General features: G+C 43.4%; 1 protein-coding gene across 1 annotated transcript; it reads right to left on the bottom strand.

The window, feature by feature from the left end:
- ACE2 (angiotensin I converting enzyme 2) lies at positions 1,649-24,883 on the bottom strand. Its single transcript, XM_021385056.1, has 18 exons — positions 24,433-24,883; positions 22,081-22,239; positions 20,169-20,262; positions 19,439-19,582; positions 18,362-18,474; positions 17,571-17,679; positions 16,748-16,845; positions 15,151-15,320; positions 14,056-14,282; positions 13,304-13,448; positions 11,598-11,696; positions 10,801-10,923; positions 10,321-10,493; positions 9,551-9,609; positions 5,459-5,559; positions 4,387-4,503; positions 2,994-3,188; positions 1,649-2,382 (listed from the first exon to the last, which is right to left on the bottom strand). Exons 1-18 carry the CDS (start codon positions 24,619-24,621, stop codon positions 2,265-2,267), a joined length of 2,433 nt encoding a protein of 810 aa, XP_021240731.1. The 5' UTR covers positions 24,622-24,883; the 3' UTR covers positions 1,649-2,264.

Raw genomic sequence — 24,928 nt, 5'->3', positions numbered from 1 at the left:
CTGCCTACCATTTTGAATCATCTTCAGCTGTCTCTTGTCCTCGCTACTCTACCAGCTATATCTTTGTCTCCCTGAGCCTTGAACACTTCCCAAGATGGAGATTCCACAGCCTCTCTCATAGCATGGATCAGGCAGCCTATTCCAGCACTGTAATACCCTCCTCACAAATAGCTTTACTTTTCCAGATACAGACCGACCCTGCCAAGCCTCAGTCTTCTGCCCCATTGCATATTTCAAGCCAAATGCAGAACTTTGCACTTGTTCATTTTCACAAGATTTCTGCTGGCCCAGTCCTTGAGTTTATTCACGTCCCTCTAGATTGAAGCTCTGCTGTTTATCAGTGCATCTGCTCCTTCTGATGCCACCACCACAAGGTTAGCTGGAGACTGGACAGGGTATCACAGAGGTTGATGTCTATCTGTTGGTACCTAATCAGCACACAAGGTCCCTGATTATTTCTGTGAAAACTGCTCCCTCCTCCATGTGCCCAGGGAGGTGGTGGAGTTATTGTCCCTGGAGGTGTTCAAGAAACCTGTGGATGTGACACTAAGAGACATGCTTAGCGGGCATGGTGTGATGGGCTGATGGTTGGACTAGATGATCTTAGGGCAGAGGGCACAGTGGAGAGCAATCACGTCCCCCTCCCTCCTGGCCAGACCTCTTCCGATGGAGCCCAGGATACCATAGGAAGACCAGTGGTAACATGTAACAGTAATAATATTTATTTGTTGTTAGAGCATGGTGCTAAGATTGCCTGTTTGCAGGCTGCCTCTCTGCTAAATTCTTTTGTGAAGTGCATGAGACATACCTGAGATTCTACATAAAATGCATGGGCTGATGAAAGTGCAGGCTAGAGATAAGTGCAGGACAGTGTTACTGGGGGCAGTGATATCCAAAGGGGAATCTAGGACAAGAAGTCATGGCAAGCTTCTTGACAAAATACTACAGGAGATTCATTCATCTAACTTTACGCATGTGAATTAAACTTTCCATGTAGAAATCAGCGCTTTTTGAAGTTCCTGATATTGGCAGTGAAAGCAAGGAGAAGATGTGTTTTTTCTTGGTTGCCTTTTTTTATGTGTTTTGGAAGCTCTGAACTTTGTAGCAGCGAAAAATGATGAAATGCAGAAACTCTTCAATGAAGCAGAGTTCTTATTTTCTGCCCAGCTTCAGGCCTGGTTTCTCTTACTTTTGTATATGTTTACATACATGAGCATATCCCTGCACATGCACATACACATTTAAAAAAATAAACTCCCAAAACTATTATATAAATTCATGTGAGAACATTTCATGGCCCTTCTGGGTCCCTTCCAACTCAGGATATTCTATGCTGCTATGATGTCTGTGAAATACTTATTCGTATTAATGACTACACCATAGTGCAAATAATAGTGAATTATAATATATTGTAAATATAGTAAATTTACTATAGTAAGTAACAGTGTTTATGTAATTGTATAATTCATATTTATGATATGCTGTATTTGTAATGCAGCATTTGGAATCGTGGAGGCAATAGCTGACTTACTAATCATTTAGTATTAAGGAAATTTACTTCATGTTTTGATAACGACATAACACAGATTGTTTATTTATTTATTTATTTATTTATTTATTTACTTACTTATTTACTTATGAGGGAACATATGCCATTTGATCTGTACAGTACTTATCCAGAAACCAGTTAAAAAAAATAACTTATGTTACAACCTCCTAACAATGTTCCAGTGCTTGCTGGTCATCACTCAGCATCCATTTTACATCGACACAGATTCCTGAAGGTGCAAAAATTGCTCTTAATTCATACCAAACTGAGTTCATCACTAAGATCATTCTGGTGGCCTTTTTTTTTTCTCACTGTTTATTAGATAGACTTCAGAGCTCTCCATCTGAAAAGATATTCCTCAGGGGCATCACAAGTATGTGAGTTACTCTCATCTATCTTCAGCTACACATAACTTTATACTTCCAAGATTTTCTATCTCATTACAGAGGAAACAAAGATAAATGGGATGCAGCACACCTATGAAAAGAAGTACAGATAGTGTGTAATATGGTGAATATAATCCATAGAAAAGCCACAGGACATAGAAGACTTGCATTTTTGCATGTTTTCTAGTTACCACATAAACAGCAGATTTAGTTACTGTTGCCCACCCGAAGTCGTTGTGTCTGATGGCATCCATAGTTTTTTGGTCCTTGCTAGACACCACTCTTACAAGTGAAATGAAAAACAAAACAAAGACAAGCTAACACATCTTCTAAAAGGATGTTTGTGCCTCTTCAGATAGCTCAAAACCCTTGTTGCTTCTTCCATCTTCATCGTAAGGGTTCACTTCACAGTTTGATCCTGCTTCATTCGCTCTTTCTCTTGCTCTCCTGTAAGGAAAATTCTTTTTATATTACAAGCCCTTGTGCTGTTCAAGTCCTTCTGGATCCCCAGAATAGGGTATTGTAAATAATACTGTTCTTAACTGGGAATATTTACACCAAAAGAGATTTTGTGTTGGTTTTAAGGGGAACTGTAGCAAGCCTACTACGTTCTCAGAAATCCCATTAACAGAGAGACATAAAAAAACCAACCCAAATACACTGGTGCTGATGCAATAATTTTTAAGAGAAATGGCATCCCTGGTAAACCTCCAGCAAGATCTCTGAAGACTGCAGATGCTGATGAATGTGGGCAAACCCTGCTGTTGAAGCAGGCACTGTGCTCCAAGCAGGCTCTCCACCAGCCTCGCACCAGGGCTGGCAGAAGAATGGCCGTGGCACAGCTCTGCAGCCACAGCATGTCTAGCTGCCACTGTTAAAGTGCTGATGAAAGGGAACTAGCATTAAGCTGCCAAACCTGCCACGTGTTCATCAGAGAGCTGAACCTTTAGCCATCATGGCTGATGAGAAGGGGGTGGCTCATCTGTAAGCACCCTGATGATTTAGCCATGGGGACTTCTCCCAGCAGCCATGATCATAGTACCAAAAATACCACTCACTTTCTTCTATCTCTCTGACCAGTGATGATCAAGACAATAACTCCAATGACAATCAGGCTCATGACCACTCCAAATATAATTAACCAGACGGTGACTGGTGGTTTGTAAGGTGTGGCCAGGGTTGGTACTATGCCTTCAAACTCCAGCGTGTTGACATCCAGTCTGAAAGCCTCACTGATTCGTCCCCGAGACTTCCTGCCATCAAGAAAACATTGAAAGTTTATTTGAAGGAAATAAGCATTTTTCAGTTCCTTTATAATTTTCCAGTATGCCAAGCTCCCACTGAACAGATCAGCTGATCGCAGGAGGTACTGCTAAGCCCCATACTCTTTCTGTCACAGCTTGGTGGATAACAAACATGATAACTTAAGCCCTTAACCCGTTGCAGCTTAAGTAACGTGTTCAGACACTGTCTAAGCTCTTAAAACCAGATTGAACAGCTTATCAAAATGAGGCAAGCAGCTTTCTAATCTCATTCTCTATTTGTGCTTTGCTTCTCATTCTCTTTACCCATAACTAACTCAGTTATATGACAGAAAATCACAGCTTTGCCTTCTTCTTACCTATTTGCCTCCTACAGCCTTCCACAACCATCATCCATGATATTTCTTGCCCTGAACACTTTCCCCATTGTCTTTTCTGTGTCTTTCCCTGAACCTCTGCTTCTGTCAGTTCAATCTGGACAATACTTCCATGGTTGTACTCTCCCTTGATTCACTGTTTCCTCTAACTACCTTTTCAATGCCATTTTACATTGTTGCTACTTTTAGATTTGTGCCCTCTTCTTTTCCCACTGTATTTTATCCATGACCAGCTGCAGTCTTGTAGTTTTACTTATCATTTTTACAGCAGTGACTTACAGTGGTGTCAAACTGTGCTATAAAAGAGCTGTCCATTGACCCATAAGGGGGAACTAGCTCCTGCTCTGACCTCTTTATTTCTCTCTGATCAAATACATTTGGCTTTCTTTCTAATGCAGCATTTTAGTCCTTGCTAACAATAAACTTTGCACTGATTTTTCAACAACAAGAGGAAGAAACATGCATGCACTCGTGCATGCACACACCATTACCATGTCCTGTTATTTCAGAATATAGGAGAGTTCCTGTTAGAATTTGAGCAATGACATTTCCTGGCAAAGTATGATGCAATTAGGTGTGTTATGGCAGTTTTAGAAGCCCCTTGAAGCATTTTACTCTGGCTTCTGTCCAAGATACCATCAGATAGATGGATTACTTTTCTTCTCTCATAACAGTTTCTCTCATCCTAATATTTCCATGCAAACTGCAGAACTGAATTTCTTATCACACTTTCAATTTCATCAGGCTTAAGGTTTGTTTTTCCTTCTACCCTTTCATACTTTTTTTTTTTTCCCCAGAAATCAAAATCTCACCTGATGGCATTTTCCACGTCAGCTCTGGGCACAATATCACTGACATTACCTGGCATGCTGACTGTAAGGTAGAAGGAGACCCTTTGCGTCTCTTCCCCAACATGAATGTCTGTAACCCTGATTGAGAAACAAAACATAAAGGTTTCTCAGCTGTTGAGATGACATTATCTTTAAATTTAGGTAAGGGAATGGTGGCATTAGGCAGGCAATGCTGGCCTGTGCAGAGTGAGCGCTTCATAGCGACCTCAGCTTGGAAGTGAAAACAATTATACTGTTATAATTTCATTTTCTATGTGCTAAGGAGTACCTTTAGATGGAGAGAGTCTGCTCCATACCTGGGACAATCCTTGGCATAATTTCTTATAGCACGTAATGAGCTACAGAACAAGAATGCCTGGGTCTCTTGAGTGTTTGGGATGGGTCTTGTAAGTAAGGCAATGTATGGAATACCAAGTGTAAAAAAGTCCTTCTCATATTCTGCTAGGTATAGATCCTAGACATTACACAACTGATGTTCTATAAGTAATACCAAATAGTTAAAATAGATAGAGTCTGAAAGTTTTACAGGAGACTAAGAAAAAAGGGTGTTTTTCCTTACCGAAATCAGTCTCAGATGATAGATTTTATGTTTGTAAGTAAGCCCAGATAAGATTCATAAGTCTGCATAGAATTCTAATGCATTATGTTCAACAAGCTTATCTTTCCTTGGCCCAAAACTTCTCAGATATTTAATATCATAAACATATATTGTTAGAATTTTTTTCTAATCATTATCTCTTCCGTGATATTCCTATATCTGTGTTGTGCAAAAATTCTCAAGGCTCACTTCTCCATCTGATAAGCAGCCTAAATTCAGCACACTGCTTCTGAACTTCAGACTTCTCAGGAAGGGAAGGAACAGCACACAACGAAGCTGACACCTTGCCTTTTACAACCAGTTGATGTTTGACATTGTTGTTACCACCTTTCCTCTTTGTATTCAACAGAAATAATAATTAATTCCACCAACTCAGACTGCTAGCAAGCCAGAAGCAATACAGACATAGCTGGCAGGGGTAAGAAAACCACTCACTGGAAGTCAACATTTTGTTTCTTCACGTCTACAAAATACTTCCTCATGGCATAGGCAATGGACGACTTGAACAAGAAGAGCTCACTTGCATCCCACACATACTGCAAAGACAGCACAAGAGACCATCAGAGGTGATAGTTGTATGGCAAGTTAGAAATAATTGTAATGCTTGGCATGCACTTCTGTTTTATTTATTTGTGTCACGATAGCATTGCAGGAAGCTACTCAAACATTTTAGCTCCATTAATCTGGGTGCTTTGCAGAAGAATAACCAAGAAGGCATCCCCTGCTGCCAGACACTCCATCACTCTGTCCCTCTGCAATTCCTGGTAGCTCTATGTGGGGAAATGAAGCTGTTGCAGCCCCAGGCATTTCCCTAGGACTTCCCACTAATTATTGCACATCTGATTTGAAGTCTAATGCTTTCACCTTTTAATGATTTTAATGATTTTAATGACCTGGTTTTAACCCTATCATTTCATTTGTAGACCTGTCCTTTTAAGGCAGAGGAACATCCTTTGAGTGGACAGGTATTGTGTGAATGCAGCTTATTTATGTACTTGACTAGTTGGGATTTTGAGGGCTTTTTGGATGGCTTTTCTTTGGTTTGCTTGCTTGCTTTTTTGGGGGGAGGAGGAGTGATGTTGTAAAAAGTCCTTCGCGTCAGCGCTTCGACTGTTCTTTTTCCCTTGAGAACAGAGAGGCGATGTAAGAAATGCCCTTTCCGTTTATTGGCTCCTCCCAGTTGTTTTGTGAGTCCAAAGTTACACACGATGGAACACTGAAATCAAAACCTGCTTCTCTGCAGCAGGACCTGGGAGCTGAAGCAGGAACACAAATCTCTGCAAGCACCAACAACTCGCCCCAGCCCACTGTGCAATGCCATGTGTGCATGAAAGGAAAAATTCTGTTGAACTCTACAGTAAGTTTTTTTGTCCCTCAAAAGCCTGGATTTGATTGCATTGCAGGAATGTCTATAAACACCGTCAGTAACAGCTTTACGCCATTCCTGACATTTTCTTGAGCAATGTTCAGGAAGGCGTGGTAGAAGTCAGCTCTGCTGCAACTTGGCTTTATAGAACCCAGCCACATTCTCCCTCCCTGCCCTCCTGTTGGCACAGAATGAGGACAGAGGAACACAACAGAGGTGAGAACAGGAAGAGCCCACTGCTGCTGCTCTGGGCTGCATTGGGCCCCAGGAAAGGCAACAGTTATTCTTTTTATCACTTATCCCCAACATCTAGGCTTCACGGTGTTATTTTGTTGTTGTTGTTTTTATTTATTATTAGTTTATTTATAAACTAGGAGCTAATTGAGCTTGCTTCTACTACAGCTGCTTCTGTACTTAGCAACAAAGGGCAACCACACTATGAACGGTCTGGAACATAACTCTTATAGAGAGAGTGGCTGAGGGAACTGGGATTGTTCAGTCTGGAGAAGAGGAGGCTCAGGGGAGACATCATCACTCTCTACAACTGCCTGAGGGGAGGTTGTGGTGAGGTGGTAGTCAGCCTCTTCTCCCAGGCAACAGCGATAGGATGAGAGGGAATGGCCTCAAGTTGTGCCAGGGGAGGTTCAGGTTGGATATTAGGAAACATTTCTTCTCGGAAGGAGTGGTGAGGCATTGGAGCAGGCTGCCCAGAGAGGTGGTGGAGTCACTGTCCCTGGAGGTGTTCAAGAACCGTGTGGATGTGGCACCGAGTGACATGGTTAGTAGGCATGGTGTGATGGGTCGGTGGTTGGACTAGATGGTCTTAGAGGACTTTTCCAACCTTAACAATTCTATGATTCTATGTGAGAAGTGACCGCCCACAGGCTGTCCTTGGGCATCTCAAAAATCTCACCTGGTGCCCACTGTTTGCCACAGAGGCTGCTTTGCTTTCAGAGTCAAATGATCTTCCTGTGTTCCCTGCAACACTTGCAGTTTGAAAGGCAATGCACACCTGGCCTCTAGTTCAAATTGTTTTCCATGGAAAAATGCACCTACATGCCAGCAGGATGACTGCTTTCCATTTCCACATGCCTTATGTAATGCAGTCACATGTGTAACAGTCACCCAGTGGGGAACTGTGAATGGATGTCTGCAGGCAGGTTTGTTTTCAAATGATGGCAAGGGATTCCCATTCATGAAAGTTTTATTTAAGGTAAGATAGACAGAGTGATTCAGCAAGGGACTTCTAACAGCTTTCCTTGTGAGGGCACTTGCACAACACTCAGCTACAGCAAAGCTGTGAGTGATTCTGCTTCATCAGCTATGCTGGTGGTGCTGTAGCTAAGCATCAACAGCCTAAGAAAAATTCGCAGGATAATTGCAGCAGAACACACTCTGGCATAGCTGGCACAAGGCTATCCATGAGCCACAGTGCTTGATTTGACAGCACTTTGTGCTACTGAACCTTCCCTGCTGGTGCCATCCAGGGCAGTCGCTGGGAGCTACAGGACTGCCTGGCAAAGATGCAGCTGCCCCTATCCTCCAGTGACTCAGCATACTCAGAATGTCTTCTGCTGTTCTAATCACAGGATCATGGAATTGTTAAGGTTGGAAAAGACTTGTAAGATCATCTAGTCCAACCAGCAACCCCATCTCCAACATGCCCACGAGCTACATCCCTCTGGGCCACATCTATGCATCTCTTGATTGCCTTCAGGGACAGTGACTCCACCACTTCCTTTAACAGTGCAAGACACCTCCAAATACTTAAACAAACACTTGCACCATATTCTCAGCTTCTGTGCGCTGTGAATCACTAAGAGGGGCAAAGTAGAAAGCTCCCAAATGAGAAGGTTTCTCTCACAGTGGTGATGGGGACTAGTTTTGGGAGGAAGATTCGTGGCTTGCTCATCAGAGCTTAGGAACCTACTGTCCATACAATAATTCAAATTAAGTAATCTGTATGAGATTGTTTTACAGCTGCTCAATTGAACAACAAAAGCTATGATGGCAAAAGGCAGGCATAAAAATGGTATTAAGCTAAACATTAACCATAATGACTAATAAATGTGTTGTAATATGGAACCTATTCATGCTGCTGATATCAGTGTTGAATTGTATCTAACTCGACTCAGCGGTCTGGGAAGCAATAAAGCACCAGTGGGGCATGTGTGTGAGAGAGTGATAGAAGCAAAAGCATTAATTCCTATGAAAAATGAGCCCACAGTACTGCAGCCCTGCCAGTCCAATGGGCTCTGGCGCACAGGTCTAAATGACCTGCTGATGACACACTCATTATTGGAAAATTACTAACGATCTACAAGGTGAACAAAGCTATTAGCAGAAGCAGGAGTATGTGTTCTGAAGCCTCTTAGGCTGCCTCCGTGAGACTGCCATAAAGAGGTATAGCTAGAATAAGGAGCAAATTGTCAGCCAGGTGCTGTGCTAAACAGATGGGCTAAGCCAACGTTCTGCTTAAAATCTTAAAACGCCATCTTTTGCTTTGCTGAGTGTCTTTGGCTGCTGTTCAGTTTTATGGGCCCAGATGGTGTCATCGGTGCACTCATGGGAACAAAAGCCCTTTTCTTCCTGTGCTGCCCTGCACAAATGGGCCCTACAGCAAACGGGCAAACAGAGATCCAGAAGTGTTGTAGCAGAAAAACATTTGATAATAGTCAGTGGGATTCAGCCTCTCTCTTTTAGCTCCACATTTAATGTGAAGTAGCTACTCTAATTTAATTTCTGAAGGCAGCTACTGCAGCCATGATGGAGGAAAAAGGCATAAAGTCTTTATTTTTACTTAGACACACCAGCATAGCTGGGCAAAATAGAGCAGTTTTTAAGTACACAGTTCCCCTTTGCTAGCCCTCCAGGTAAAAAATGATTGGTATCTCCACAGAATAACTCAGCCCATTCAGCTGAGATGTTTCCCTTTACATGAGTGAGGCTGATCCCTGGAGAGGTGCCTCCAGTAACTCTAGATGCAGTGTGGATGACAAACCCAGACAAGACATCTTCTGTGTGAAAGCCCTTCCTCTCTGCTGATTCCACTCTTCAGACACAAACCCAGCCCAACCCTGTCTCCCTTCCTGAGAGCAGCCAGCACAGCACTTCTGTTGCCTAAGAAATAACAAAGAGTGTCCCAGTGCAAGTACACTTACCGCGTCATTTCCCAGTGCTGCTTTCAAGCTGATGCGTACCTTGATGGCATTGTCAGAATCTGATTTAAAAAGAAACAAGGACTGTGTCAGAGCTGCAGTGACATAAAGTTACTGAGAAATGCTGGGATAGCATGACTTTCCTTGCAGCTTCACCTGCTTTCCCAGGCAAGCTTGGTGGGATTTATCTTGCTTCCCTTTAGCCACCTCCACTGCCAGCATCCACATCTGAGCTGTCAGCCACGACGTTGTCATGCTCTGATTTGCCATGGGCAGAAAGAAAGAGTATGTCCACGGAGCAGTCCTCTGGGCTTATTCAGACATGACCTGAAGGAAACGCCTCTTTTGCTCCAGTGGGAGGAACAGGCAGCTCAGATGCAGCTGCTGGTGTTTGGCATAGTGAATTCCACCATGAGGGACAGGCTAAGGGTTACAGGGCTCTCCAGTACTGACAGTGATTGCCAGTAAACAGTGTGGATTGTTCAACACTCAACATCATCTCAACAGGATGAAAAATGCATTTTTCCTCTGTCTCTTCCTTTTCCTCCCCCTGAGTTCCCTTCTTTGAATAGCACAAGACAGCAAACAAAAAAAAGTAACTTTTCTGTACTGGTTTGCCTTTCCAGAGTGAAACTTACTGCTCAGTGCAATCTCCCATAACCCATCTCCACACAGAGAGGAACCTTCAACAGCTACTGAGAGACAGGGACTTTGCTGGTCAGGGGCTGTGTGGACTAATGAACACCCTTAATTTGCCCACAAGAAGTACATACATGGAGACCAGTCTGTATTCCAGCCAACGGATCTGCCAGAATTGTTCTTTTGCAGCCAGTTAAATAAAGGCTCAAAGTAGTGGAGCAGGGGTGTTGCATTCATGTATTTCTCTCCCGTTGCACTTTCCAGTGCTTGAGTCCAGGGCTTGGATTTGCCTAATTCAAGTAATTTTCTATGTAAATGGAAGGATAGGTAATATATGTTATTAACATGTTCTGTTTAGGCATCTAGCAAAACAATCTGCAATCAATATCAAAGTTTTTATTAACAAAACTAAATTATTTTCTCATTAACAGGCAATTCTACCTTTGATGTTTGCATCCTCAGTTGATATAAATTTATTCAAATCGTCAAAATGAACTAAGATAAATACTAAATTTTCAAGCAAAGTCAGTTCTTGATGTAACCTGGAAGCTGTCAAGAATGACTTAGGCTTTGCTATGCCGTGACTTACAAATGAGAGAAACTGGCTTTGTTACCTCAAATTCCCACCAGCTGCTGTAGAATTGGTGATGTCACATTTGTGAAGAGGGCCAGCGTGGTTGGCAGCCTTGCAAAGTGCCTCCTGAAACTGGAACTGGTAAATTGTCCGGGTGTAATACCTAAAGAAAGGCAGGGAACATGAAGGCATACATTTTATTAGCTGTCTGTCATGGAAACCCCGAGCCCTCAGAGTTTGGGAAGTTCTGCATTGTCTGCTCCCTTTTGTGGCTTGGGAAGCTTCACTGCTTCACAGGGAGGCAGCTGGTATTTACAGGCTGTGCTAATTATGGTGTAACGATCCAACACAGAAATGCCCCCTGTCCACAACAGTTGTACTAGATGATCTTGGAGGTATTTTCCAACCTTGGGATTCTATGATTTTGTGATTCTATAACTCAGGAGCAAGGAAGGTTTTTAAGGCCCAGCTCTCTGCTCTGGCTGAGTGTCCTGAGATGAGGTGGCTGGGGCACAAACGAACATCCAGAGTTAGGTGCTTCAGGGCTGCATGTGCATGGCCCGAGTGATGGTGGTACAGGGCACGTTGGCTTCCAGGAGGCAGGGACATTGTATAGATGTGCTCCCAATGGAATGAGGGCTGCACAAATCTGCTGTATTTGGCAAGAAGCCCAGCAGCTTCCTGGCCAATCGGAGACTGCTACTGAGAAGCCCATGATGTCCACAGAAGATTTCCACTGAAATTAGTAGCCTTCAGTAAAAGGGAGTAAAATGGTGTTGTAAGAATCTACAGTAGGTATATTAGGTAATAAATCTTGTTCTGTAAATGTATGTCTACCTTATGAATGAGTAATCATTGGCCACATGAAACAGTGCAGCAGGGTCGCAATACGTCTCATCATGAGGGACCGGTTCAACAACACCAACTATTTCTCTCCTGGGGATGGAGAAAGGAAAAAAACACAGGATTTCCATTAATAGTTCATAAGAACAAAAATATCTGATTCTGCTCTTCCCCTATATTGTCTGATACATATGGACACCTCTCTTCCTACCAAACACAAGAGGTACATACAGCTCTCGGTAACCTCAACTGCTCCACAGCTGCAGACCACAGAGAAGATGCTGCTTTGAAACTGATGGCACAAGGATAGTGTCTGTATTATAGCAAGGCATGCAGGGAGTAATTGGTGGTGCGAAGTATGCTATAGGACACAAATTCCAAGCACACATCATTCCCTGGGACATCCCAAGTTTGGGTGCTAACACTTGTGGTTTTGTGTTGGGTAAAAGCACATAGAGACTGAGTGGCCCAAAGGAGGTACAACCTACAGTCCCACTAGCCTGGAAAGGAGGCTTTTCTTTTTTTTTTTTCCTGACAGCATGTTTTTGGATCAGTGCTATGGCAACAAACTCATGCCCTAATTTCTGAAAAGAGTAAAAAGCTTACATGGAAATATTTTCCATAAATCAGTGTGACAAGGTCTTGTTCCAGCACAGAGCTTTGCAGTGTCACTACAACAGATGTGATAAGCTTCCCTGGACAATTTGTCACTCTCCATTTCTCCGACATCTCTGCTACTTTTGAATAAATCAAAGCTGACTGATTTTTACAGTGGGTCAGGAGGCTTGCTGACATCATGTTTTATCACAGAGTTTGTTTGATGACGGTGGCTTAGTGTTCACGTTCCTGTTAAGAGTGTAGACTCCATTTTCATTGTGGTGCTTGTTTGGTTTCTTTGAGTTATTCTGCCCCCATGTTAGCCATCTCAGGAAATGACTCCAGCCTGAATGAAGCTACTATTTCATCTTGAACTACAGAGTGGTGGAAATAGATTGGCTGGTGAGGATAATAAGAAGAGGCTCTTCTGGCTGCTACTCGCCAGGAGAACTGTATTTTCTTAACTGAGAAAGATAGTAGTTAGCAGGAATATTAATACATAGGAGAGGAAAGACGCAGTCTGGGTTCTTTTGGACAATTTACATCCAAAACCACTGTAAAGTGGAGAGGAAACGCTAAGAAGAAAATCATGCAGATATATTTTTTAGACTGCGAGTTGTATGCTTCTCAGGCTGGCAAGTATGATGAACTCCACCCTCCACTTGTCTTTAAGGGGTGGGGAGCAAACCAGAGCATGCACCAGTGAAACTCAGGGAAGGGGTGTGTTCAAGCTATGAAGATGTCCTGGGGCTTGCAGCAGGGGGACAGCAATGCTGTCCTGGGATCTGGAACATCCTGTGTACATCAGAGGCCGATGTTCATCAGGCTCTGTTCATCAGTGAAGCTGATGTTAGAAAGGAGAAAATCTGCTGGGAGGTAGATAAGCTATGCGTGGCTGAATGCAGGGCTAAGGGGATACTCTGTCTGCAACACCTCATCTGCACCACATTGGGTATTTCTACCTGGCACCTTGCTGGGCTTTGCAGAAACACCCTGAGAAACAGTTCTTGCACAGGAGGACACAGGCATCTCCATACGTTGAGGGACTAGGAACGGATGGTTTCCAAAGTTATTTGCAAAAAGCTCTCATTTCTCAAACTTACTTCATCTCCCACCACCGCTTCGTCCATTCCTGCTTTGTAATCTCACCATTAAACACCATCCACCTCCACTTCTCCAGCATGTAAGTAAAAGGCATTGTTCCAACAATTGTTAGTGCTTGTTTGAGCAGAAAGTTGATTTCAGTTTCTGAAGAGATAAGCAGTTAAGGTAATGGTTATGGTAGCAGTTAGTATCTAATTAGGCACCTACAGTTCCTTCCTTTTATAGCTAATACTTACATCTGGTTTGAGTTACAGCTTTTCACTAAGGAAAAAGTGGAAGAAAAAATACTGCTGAAAAAACATGAGGAAAAATAACTTAAATCTTGAATATGATTCTGCATCTTGTATTTTTCACACCTGCCTCTTAAATAATCTAACCCTTAGGCATTTACATGCTATTTTCCTCCAGTGAAAAACCTCCCAGGGAATTTTAGGTTGAAGATTTCACTACATCTCCATCCTTAGAATGTAATACTCAGAGAAGCCAAAAAAACTGCATTATAGTGAGAGTTTACCTCACCTATGTTGTCTACTCAATATTCACATAAAGGGGAATGTAAATCTCAAGGCTTTACTTTCACCTAATCTGCTAAATGAATATCTTGATAGAGAAATGTATGGCTTTATATATCCATTTTTTCAAGAAAATAGTCTTCAAGAAATTGAAAAGGCTATTGGAGGCTCATGTGGATGGACTGTGAAGTCCCATGAGTGTTTTAAGTTAAATACATAACGTGTATGCATTTATTCACCTTCATCCTCTTGGAAAGTTGGCTCTAGCAGGTCGAGAGATTTCAGATGCTGTGGTGTCGCTGCAGAGAGTGACATGATTTCACCTACTGCTTCATGGAAGCCCTCATTGGCCCCATCCCGCAACAGGAAGGGCTGCACGGAGTACGCCATGTCATACTCAATGTGGCCCATCTCATGGTGAGCCGTCAGGAAGTCGTCCATGGTCACCTTGGTGCACATCTTGATCCTGTGAGCCAGAGAAAAGCATCTGTGGTTAGAGATGGTGTCAGAGCTGGCTGCTGCCTGATTCCTGCCTGCATCTTGAGCAGCCCTAGTATGTTCTCTGGCAAGGGTGAGGCTTGGAGGAAAACCCCACAAAACAGTTTCATTCATCTTGAAATTGCACTGGAAGCATGAGAAAATGGCTGTTTTATACGAAGCATCTGCTCCCTGAAACTTGTTGATAAGCTCACGGCATGTGTCAGAGCCAGCATCCATTCCTAAACAGATGGTAATGCAAAAAAAATCCGTGTGTCAGTCATTCCTGCCATTTCATCCTCATGCAGGTACCACTTAATAAAGGACAGAACTTGTCCCGGGAGACTTCGCTGCGTGAGAATTTGCTGTCTCTCTCCTTTCCCAAGTATTAAGTAGACTGATGTTTTTTCATGAAGCTTTGGGAGTCTGCCTACCAGTTCTGATACATCTGCTAAAGGCAGCAGGAGGCATCTCAGGGGGTTTTCACTTGCTGCCCAGGGACCCGTGCCATTGCTGCAGAATGTGTACATGTCCATAAATCCCACTGATATCAAAAAGAACCTACATTTATACTTACTCTTTAAGCCCTCAAACATAGTCATTACCTTTGTAATTCATACAATAGTCACTGTTCTGCTCAAATTTGAGAATAGTCCTTAGATCTTCACAGGAAGAGCTATACAGTAAGTTTTACAATCCCACAGGATCCCCCTTGTCTTTCTCTTTTCCTTTATCAGCCAGAAAAAAAAAAGTGATGAATAAAGAAAAGTGAAATCTAAAACAGCATGGTGCAGCTTTAGTGTAAAAATGAATGTTTGAGGAGATGCTACTAGAAAGGGTCACAGTAACTGCAGTACCTGTAGTCATTCTTCCCCATATCCCATGCTGTAGGATGGCAGACAACCTTCCTGTTGTCAGTCGGCTCTGTGAGCATGGAGTTTGTCCAGAAGCCTTCAGTCATGTTGTAGAGGCCAATGGAGACGAAGAAGGCCTCAGCAGTTTTGAATATTTTCATTGCATCCCAGTTCTGGAACAGACAATGTCACCTTTGACCTTTCCTTCTGCATGGAGCTTGTTCTCAGCTGTTGACTTAAAGCAGTGCAGCTGACTTCACGTTGGCCTCTCCATGACTTCAGGTCATCAGCCAACTTACTGGAAGTCAGCTGGCAGCATCCGCTTTTGGCACTTTTGTAAATTCTGCTGGGAACTGGAATTCAGTGTTTTCCCCACAAACAAAGTAGGCTTCTGCAATCAGAGTCAGCAGATAGCACCTGACCCAGACAAGAGAAGCCCTAAGTAAAAGATAAAGTTGTGGAGATAAATGAAGGCTCAGCAACACACCAGGTGTGGGATATGATTCTTCAGCTACTTCAGAAGGGGACAACTTGTTGGAAGCAATGGAGCTGTGATCATAGCAAACATGTGAGAATGGAGGGGTCAGCCATAACTTTAAACCTGGCAAAAGTATCTGTAGGAGTTGCCCTTAAGATTGTAATGCCACAAGAGCTCTGCATCGACTGGGCTGAGTTTCTACTGAGATTTATGTGGCAGATGCTAAGTTTGACACCAGTCCTAAATTAGGCACATCCACGAACAAAGATGAGGCCAGACTTTGTTCCCGCAGCTCTGTAAGCAATGCCTCCTTTCCTCACAGTGGTGCTTCACAATACGTAAATTTAAGACTAGAGGGAGTTCCATGCTGGAAAAATATGGGTGAGATTGATACACACTGCTTATGAATCAAATTTAGCTACCCATTCTCTTGCCAGTATAACATCTGAATGGAGCAGTTCCTATTTGTGGAAGGTAGATACCAGGTAAATAATCACATTTCAAAAACCAAATTCTATTCAGCTCCTTTTTAATAAAAGGAACAGGGTTCAGAAAGTGTACAGAGAGTTACTTTCACCCATGTTCTCAGTCTGGCAAAAGAGTCATGGTTGTTAACACTGCACAACTCAAACACAGACCTTATGGTGCTATGCAGTTATCAAAAGATAAGAGATAGGTAGCATTTCAGTTTCCTAGCTGCACACAAATAAACAGGACTGGCAAAAAAAAAAAAAAAAATCCTGTGATATACAAATTATTTGATTATGGTAATGGTTTGCAAAGCTCTTATTTGACACCAGCCAGCTTCATGAGTCCTACAATATTTATATTTACAAAATATATCTCTTAATGGATAAGTGTCTCAGGAAATAGACTCAGAGCTGAGATTATGCTAAGTCAAAGAGACTGGAAGACAAAGAAAGGAGAACAGCTAAGGGAAAAGGTACTGTAGGAAATAAATGAACACATTCAGGTGAAGAGCAGAAAGCAATTCTTTGCTGATGGCGTGACTGCCTTAGGGCAGCTATGGTTTTCTAGATAGTGGCTGCCATGTGTGTAACTTTTATGCCATCTAAATTCATGACATAATGCATATTGAATAAAGACTTTATCATGTCTTACCTTTTGAACCATAGCAGAAGTTACATCAATGTTTGGTTTGTCTGGATAGGGAACGGTCAAGTTGTACAGATTTGTCCAAAATCTACCCCACATATCACCTTCAAAAGAGAAAAAAAACATAGAAGAACTTTACATGATTGTGTATTGTTCAGAGCTGTCAGACAATTCTATAAATTCTTCAAGATCATAAACAGGAACTCTTATATGTCTACACAGGTCTGATCCAGACACAAAGTAGAGGGGAGTAGTTCTGGAAAGTCACAAATATGTCAAAGTCAGATCAACAATCTCTTCATTCCCAAAAATTTGCCATTCAGTGAGTGTACAATACAGTTCCAGGACTGATTACCTTCCTAAAGGTCTGCTCAAAGCTGAATGCCCACGTTACTAGCCCATGTGATCGCTGCTGTTGCGCTCGTATGCATTACAGTTACAGCAGCTTGATGCTGCGTGCTTTGAAAGCAAAGTCATGAAATGCCAATGCTAAGGACAAGATTTGAAAGGGGAATAAATAAACCTCTCTGAAAGTCTCAAGTGCTGCTGAGGGGAGGGAAATGTCCCAGCGCAGTGCTGGAGTTTCAAGCTGGGTTCCCACAGCTCCAGCAGGGATGGAGACCCTTGCGTTCCCACATGCCTCTGCTGCTGAGCACCTGTGCCATCTCTGCCATCTCTGCCAGGGGCATCTCATTTCTCCTCTCCCCTTCTCTTATCTGTACCCTGTTTGTTAATATTAAACAGGCAGATTACTCTGTTCCCATGTGCCTTGAAGGTGGTCGTCCCTCATACAAGGTCAGGCTTGTGTGAACCGGCTGTGTTGTCATACCCAGCAAGTGTGCAGGAAGGCATCCAGTGGGGCTGATGAGCTCAGAGCCATAGACCTGCTCCAAACGGTGCCTCACATAGGCATGCAGCTGCTGATACAGAGGTTTTATCTGGAGGCAGAGGAGGAGAAGAAAGCCTATTAATTTTTCTTGGCTCTACCCAACTTGTCCCTCCTGAACAGAGAGCCTCAAAAGTCGTTGATGGAATTCCTCCTACAGGTAAATGCACCACACCATGCTTGTGGCTGAGCTCTGTCCCCGCCTTGGAGCTTAAGCACCAAGGCCATACCCTAGCCCCATATGTCCTGCTCAGCTATAAGCTAAGGAGCATTTCCAGCTTTAGACGTGGAGTGACTAGGCTGCTATTTACCCTCGTGGGCTCTACGTGGAAGAGAGATAAGGACCTGATGCCTTTGGCAAGGCACAGCCTGTGGGACCAAGCTGCACCATCCCCACATGTGGCAACTGTCTGGGGACTGTGGGAAGGGGCACTGATTAGAGTTCCTTTTAGAGGCTGGAACAAAGTCTTTGCAAATGAAAAGATCACGAGGAAAAGGGCACTTCAGAAAAGGATGCAAGACTATATGCCCTCTGCTTCTTTTTTTGGGGCTTGTCTTCAATGGCTGCAGAGGTAAAAATGCCATTGATGACCCCCAACAGCTGTTAACTCCATGTAAACTAAGACTGGCTAGTCTAGAGCAGGTCTATAGTCTTCCTTCATAGCATTAGCACATGAGCCTACAATGACAAAGTACAGTTCAAGATCCCCATGAAAGATTTTTCCTGCCCCTACCTGCTCAAACGTCTTCTCAACATCCTGAACCAGCTGGTCACGGCTGTATTTATACTCCTCTGGATAATCTGTTTCATAATTTGCTCTCCAGTAGTCTCCATAGTCAGAATAATCTGAAAAGCAGGAGGTGTCACCCCAGGACACAGCACAAAACACAGCTCAGCCACCAGCAGCAGTGCAGCTCCCTCTGCTCACCCCATCCAGACCAACAACAGCTTTTCCCCAGAACTGAAGTAACACCAGGTTGGAAATTCAGCTTCCAGTTGCACTGCATCTCTCAGTCCACTGAGCTCCATCAAGCCGGGAGATGAAAAGGCTCATAGCTGAGGGATTTTCCCTAATGCTGCAGAGGAGGGTCATAATGATGCCTACAATCGGTTAAAATTTCTCATCAAAATTGTCTTTTTCTTCGCTCGTATAACTGTTTGGACTGCAGTGTCTTATAGCTGATCTCTAGCTCCAGACTGACAGTTTTCAGAAAACAAGGAAAGTCGGCGATACAGCAGCAGGCTTGTTCCTTGAAAAGACAGTTACCTGTGATTTGTGGGGAGATCTCTGACTGGAAGCATGTATCCCTTAATGCAAAGTCCTTTTCAAGCACCTTGCTGAATTTGCTGCTGTAGACCTACAAAACCTGATAGTTCCAGCTGGGGCAGAATGCTTAAAAATACAGCACTGCTTAAGGCTGATGCAGGAAGGCCAGGAGGAAAGAAGAAACACCACCAAGGACACATAGCAGCGGTCAAAGATTTTTAACTTGAGCATGCTTGCCCTCAAGGCACAAGCAGCGCAGTTCTGGGAAAGGCAGTATGTAGTGAAGGGCAATACTATGGCATTTGGGAAGAGTGCCAACAAAGATATCCCCCTTTTGTTCCAGGCTGGTGACTTAATTCTCATCTGCTCTTCGGTGCATGTCTGCGCTACATTTTATTTTGCATCATGCACGCTGAGAGCAAATATGCACAAAAAGCCCATCATCAACGTGTATAATGATCTGGTTTGTAAATTCTGTGCAAATTGTGCAAGATCAAGCTCAAGAGAAGCCAGGGAAAAAAAGAAAGAAGAAATGCAACTTACTATTAAGCTTTGCAGCCTCATTTTTAAGTTCAACATACTCTTCATATAATGGTCTCATCATCCTGCCAATATCAGCTCTCCAGCCTTCCCAGGCCCACAGTCGCTCATGATAATCTGTGCTCTTGGCCATAATATCATCCAGACCTGTCAGAATAACAACAAAAAATAAGTACTGGGCCTCGAAAAAACAGAATCTCTTTATTTTTCTTTCACAGCAGGCAAATGAGCCAAAGCAAAAGAGATGCCACGAGCTACAAAGATAACGTTTTGTGTCTGATATGTTAAAAAATCCCATTATTTTATTGCTTCCTTTTTGATTTAAGGTTTTCCCTTTCTTATCTTTAAGAGACACAGAACAGACCATGAGTCAGTTAAATCAGCCACGCTCTCTCCCTGCATCAGTGTCCCTTGACTTGGTAGTGTTCTTGGGACTGGCCTCACTCTGCTGCCACCCCTCTTTTGATGCAGCCCAGGACACCGTTGGCCTTCCGGGCTGCAAGAGCACACTGCTGGCTCATGTCCAGCTTCTCATCCATCAAGATCCCGTAGGCCCCTGAACTGCAAGCTGCAATGAAACTTTGGCTCAGTTTTAGATAGCAGGATATAGCTGTGGGTATATATGGGGAAACTCTAGCCTGTTTTCTCACAGTCAGGACGCTTTCATGGGTTTGCCTCACTTTTTGAACTCACACTACAAAAGGCACCATATGAGCACTTGCTAATGCCACACCTGGCTCCAGCACCAAACAGTCGAACGGTTCAGTGGCTTTGCAGACAATCCCAGTGCTGTAGATGGTACTCATTGAGTTCATCACGGAGCTCAGCTGCAAATTAGATGTGAGATTTCCCATTAGAAACACACTCTGTGCAAAATAAGAGCCAGTTATGCTGATTCCTTAAGAGTGCTATTCAACTCTTCACCCACTGGCTCAACACTTAAGCCTATATCTAAGCTCACTAGAGATTAATGAAAGAATTTGCCTGAACACATTACTGAAGCAGGGCCTAACTAGAAGAGACAGATAATCTCTTGAATATATGACGTAATCTACAGGACCTTAATATCCAGTCAGCAGAGCTCTTCATTTAATGAACTTGCACTGTCAATAGACAGCTGCAATAAAGCAATAAAGTTTAGCAACACACTTCCATGAACATGGATCTATCTATAGCCTCCTTGTAACTCATGGTTTGGAGCAGCAGTGAGAAGGGCCCCCTCTGCACAGGCTGCCAGGCTGAACTCATCACATCCATGCACATACCTGCTCAAAGCCCACTGCTGAGAAGATGCTGCCCATATCATGGATCAGCTGAAGTCCAGATGCATCTGGAATCATGGAACCATTCAGCTCAGAAGCTGTGCTACACAGCTCGATCCTTTTTTTTATTATTTTTTGATGTTTTCAAGTTTTCATGTCTCATGAAAAACACACACTACCTTTAGCTTTTCCTCTAGGACTAGTTTTTTTCTCCATTTAAGCTTTAAACCAGAACGATTTAGAGCTGTCAGTGGGAGGAGTCATTGATGACTAGCTCCAACTTTATCGCTGTCAGCATTAAAATGAATGAAGACCCCAGAAAATTTTTGTGTCAGTGAAAAATATTTAAATATTCCTACAGAATCCTATCAGACTGCAGAAAGTCACTTTTCATGCAAAAATCAATCATTTCAGCCCAAAGACTGTTTATCTAGGAACCTGGATGTGTCTAAATGTAGAGGATACTGAAGAAAATACCTCCTCAAGAGAGACAGCAGTACTATTAGTGCACTGCTGTGCTCCAAAATAAATACATATTTCTATGAACCTTCAGCATTCCCAGCAAGACAATCTGTCTTTCCAGAGACATGTCTCATTTGGACCAGATAGAAGGCCTGGCCAATCTGCTGTGTTTCATGCACTGTGGCTAACTCTGCTGATCTTAGCAAAAAAATCTCAGTATCCTTCCATAGCCACAGAGTGTAGCATACCCCAAGTCAGAAGGGACCCACAAGGATCATTAAGTCCAACTCCTGGCTACTCAATAAGGAGGACTGTAGGATCCCCTATCTCAGTGTTATCTTATAGTTTGATGTTCAGCCATAAGGTGCTAACCGAACCCTTGAGTGTGTTATAGATTCCTGTTGAGTCTGTGGAGCTCACTGCATTGTTCTCTGCAATTCCATATATAGTTGCTATCACAAACATGCGTTTTACATGAACTCATCAGTGAAAATATTAAACCTCTTTCTGAATCTTGATAAATGTTGGCCTCAGTGTCTTGCTGAAGAAAGGTTCTCTCTGCCTCCACCTGCCTGATTCACTGAGCGTCCTTTCACCCACCTCCTTCTGCGTATTACCCTCACTATGCACATAGCTGCGCACTCAGCATGGGTCCTCCTTTTCCATATGACTAATCCGGCCACTTGTGCAAGGGCAACTCTGAGGCGGGTGCTAGTTTGCAATTTATTGCATGGATTACACGACAAACTGCTGACATGAGTGGGAAGCAACTTCTAAGCCAGACGCCCCTTGTATTTCTAAGGTCACCTGGTGCAGGTACGTGCTCCTGTAAAAAGCACAATCCTGAGCCAAGCGGGGTGGTGACGGCTCCATACCCTCGCTTACATAGCACAAATGAGCTATGCTCAGCAACTTACTTACCCTGCTGTATTTTTCTGGTGACAGCACAGAGGATCCCCTGTCCTGCAGAGACTGGATCTGGAGCCTGGTGACAGCATCCTGAATGTCAGCAAGTGGGAAGCGGCTAGCGTTCCTGGAGGCCTCCTCATAAAATGCTGCCCACTTGGCACCCGCCTCGCTCTGCAAGAGGTTTGCACAAGCACTGTTACTCCACTGAGAGTTCAGCAGGTTGGAAGGGACCTCAAAGCCCATCCCATCCCAACACCTGCTGTGCCCTCCACCAGCTCAAGGCTGCCCAGGGCCCCATCCAACCTGGCCTTGAGCACCTCCAGGGATGGGGCACCACAGCTTCTCTGGACAGCCAGTTGCAATTACAAATGCATGAAACTCCCAAATGTAGTGCACAAAGCAACGCTATTTAGACTTGAAAACAACTTTAAAAGATCCCTCTTATTTTTTTCATCTTTTTTTAAATATGTTTGTACAGGGAGATTAGCACATCAGCACCTGTCCAAAATGGCAACATGAGCAGTACTAATTAACCTCAGCCCTTGGGATAGTTTAATTAATTGTGTACATGACAACTTCCTGGGCTGTGGAGAGGGCGCTTGTAAAACCTGTTACATCTTGCTGCTGAAGGATACAATCAACTCACAGTGAGACCAAGGTTTTCTTGAGGGCAGTGACCAGGTTGTCCAGCCCTGTGCTTCAGGGCAGCAACAGACATGAGATGCCCACACAGCCCCTGGCAATCTTTCCAAACACTCCTCCTTCATAAGAGCAAAGCAAACATGTCTGCCTATTTCTCAGCAGCTTGCAAAACTGAGCAAGAATTTGATGAGCACCCAGAGGAAGAGAATCACTGTGCAAATCCCCAACTGGGGAAGGAGAGGTGTGCTAGAGGCAGCAGGGCAGGAGAGGGGCTCTGCGGTTACAGAAGCATTAAGCTTGCTGTCTGTTTTTTCCCCAATTAAAGAAACTGGTTGATAAGTCAGAGGAACAGTTATGACTTTTGTGGCCCAATTTAGAAGGAAAATGGAAGGGAAGGAGCCAAAAGGGATGGTATTCATTAACTCTGCTCCTCCCACCCAAAGGGAGGATGGGAAGCAGTGGGTTTATTACCAGCACTACCAAAGAGATCAAGCGAGAGAAAATATCCTCTCCGAGCACTGGACTAATTGGTTCTTATTGCTGGTATCTCTTCACATATTTTATTATCATCTCATTAATGCTGAAAGTGCTATATGGGGCTTTCATTTTACGTGTTTGGAAATGTTACAGTTTAAGTACCTGGTGCCTTGGAAAACATTCCAGATTGACAATGATTAGTCATTAGGATTTCTTCCAGCAACTGGTTTCCTTGCTTTAATTAAGAAATACTATAATTAAACCATGTTTTAATTAAGCTACAAGACAAAGTGGAAGACTTATGCCATTGCATCAAAGTAGACATAGGATGTTCAGCTTCATTTTTATGCATTGAATTGCTTTTTCTCTAAAACTTGGGTTAACCTTAAAAAGGCAAGTAGCTACAAATCTCTTGGTGTTTTTGTTCGTTTTTAATGACTCCAAGGTTATGAGATGCTAGGCTGCAGCACAGCAGTACCAGCAACTGGTCAGAGGATGGCTGACTGCTCTTGCAAACACAGCACTTGCCAAGAGACCCAGTTGACTGGGGCAGCAAGATGTTGATGTTGGAAAGGAGGGCAAGCTGCTTGAAATATCTTGCAAATACAGATACTATGGTCCTTCCTCAAGATATAAATTCACTTTCAAATCGATGCTCTAGACCACCATATGACAAATTTCACTGTTGGTTTTTTGGAAATCTGTGATCTCACTTCATTTTTCCTGATTTAATACCTTCAGCCAGTCTACTAACAGCCAGAGTTATGAGATGAATATGCTAGGAAAGTCTCCTAATGTGTAAAGGATACAGAACACTATACAAGATCATCAGCCACCATTTAATAAAACGTTTGCATTCAGAAAATGTGTGGTGACCTGCTCAGAAACACCATTCTGTGTGAGCTTGGAACACCAGTGAATGTGGAGGAAGGTCTCTCCCAAACCCATCTGATTTTGGGGCCAAGCATTCAGTACTCCTTGTTTTTTCCCTCCTCTCTCAGGGGTGACTTGGAGTGATGGCTGAGAGTGAGTCCAGCCTCTGGCCCAATCCCAGCAGCCCAGGCACCAGCCTCAGGCTGTTGGGGCTGTCAGTGGCCTGGGCACTCCAGTGAGGCAGTACTGTGGTAATGCAAGCCCCTAAAGCAGAACCCAAATTTCTGCCCACCTTAGTGGAACCAAAACAAACCGGAAAGTAAACACTGGATTCCTAGAACACCAGTTAAACCCAAGGAATGGAGCACTCACCATTTTCCTGGCTGTCTCCTCAGTAATGTTGGTGTTGTAGTTCCATGAGGCAAGAGAGTTTTCATAGCTGATGTCTTCTGCTCTCACGTTGAACTCTGCCAGAAATATTTGGGCTTCCTGTGTGACATCCTGAGGGGTCACAACAGCGCTCAGACCACAGAGAAGCCAGAAGTGAACCAACATATTCATGCGCGGACTGAGAACCTCTGGATGAAGTAGGTTTCCTCAAGTGAGCTTCTCCGCCTTCTTCTCATCAGCCTTTATGCATAGCAAGTGTGAACTAAAGAGGCTGAACTCAATTTTCCAGGCCTTTTATAGGTTTTATCCATTGTCAGAAAGAAAGGTAAAAGTTTTTGTAAAAAGCCACATAAACAAAAGTCAATGATTAACTTTGGAAGAACATAATTACTCCTAACATTTTATGGCCTTCTTATAAAAGGCTTTTACTTTTAGTTAATGTTTCCCAAGTGTGCTGTCAATGATACTGCTGCTCACT

Source organism: Numida meleagris, chromosome 1, assembly GCF_002078875.1.
Source record: "Numida meleagris isolate 19003 breed g44 Domestic line chromosome 1, NumMel1.0, whole genome shotgun sequence".
NCBI lineage: Eukaryota > Metazoa > Chordata > Aves > Galliformes > Numididae > Numida > Numida meleagris.
This window is presented reverse-complemented; position numbering and strand designations above follow the sequence as displayed.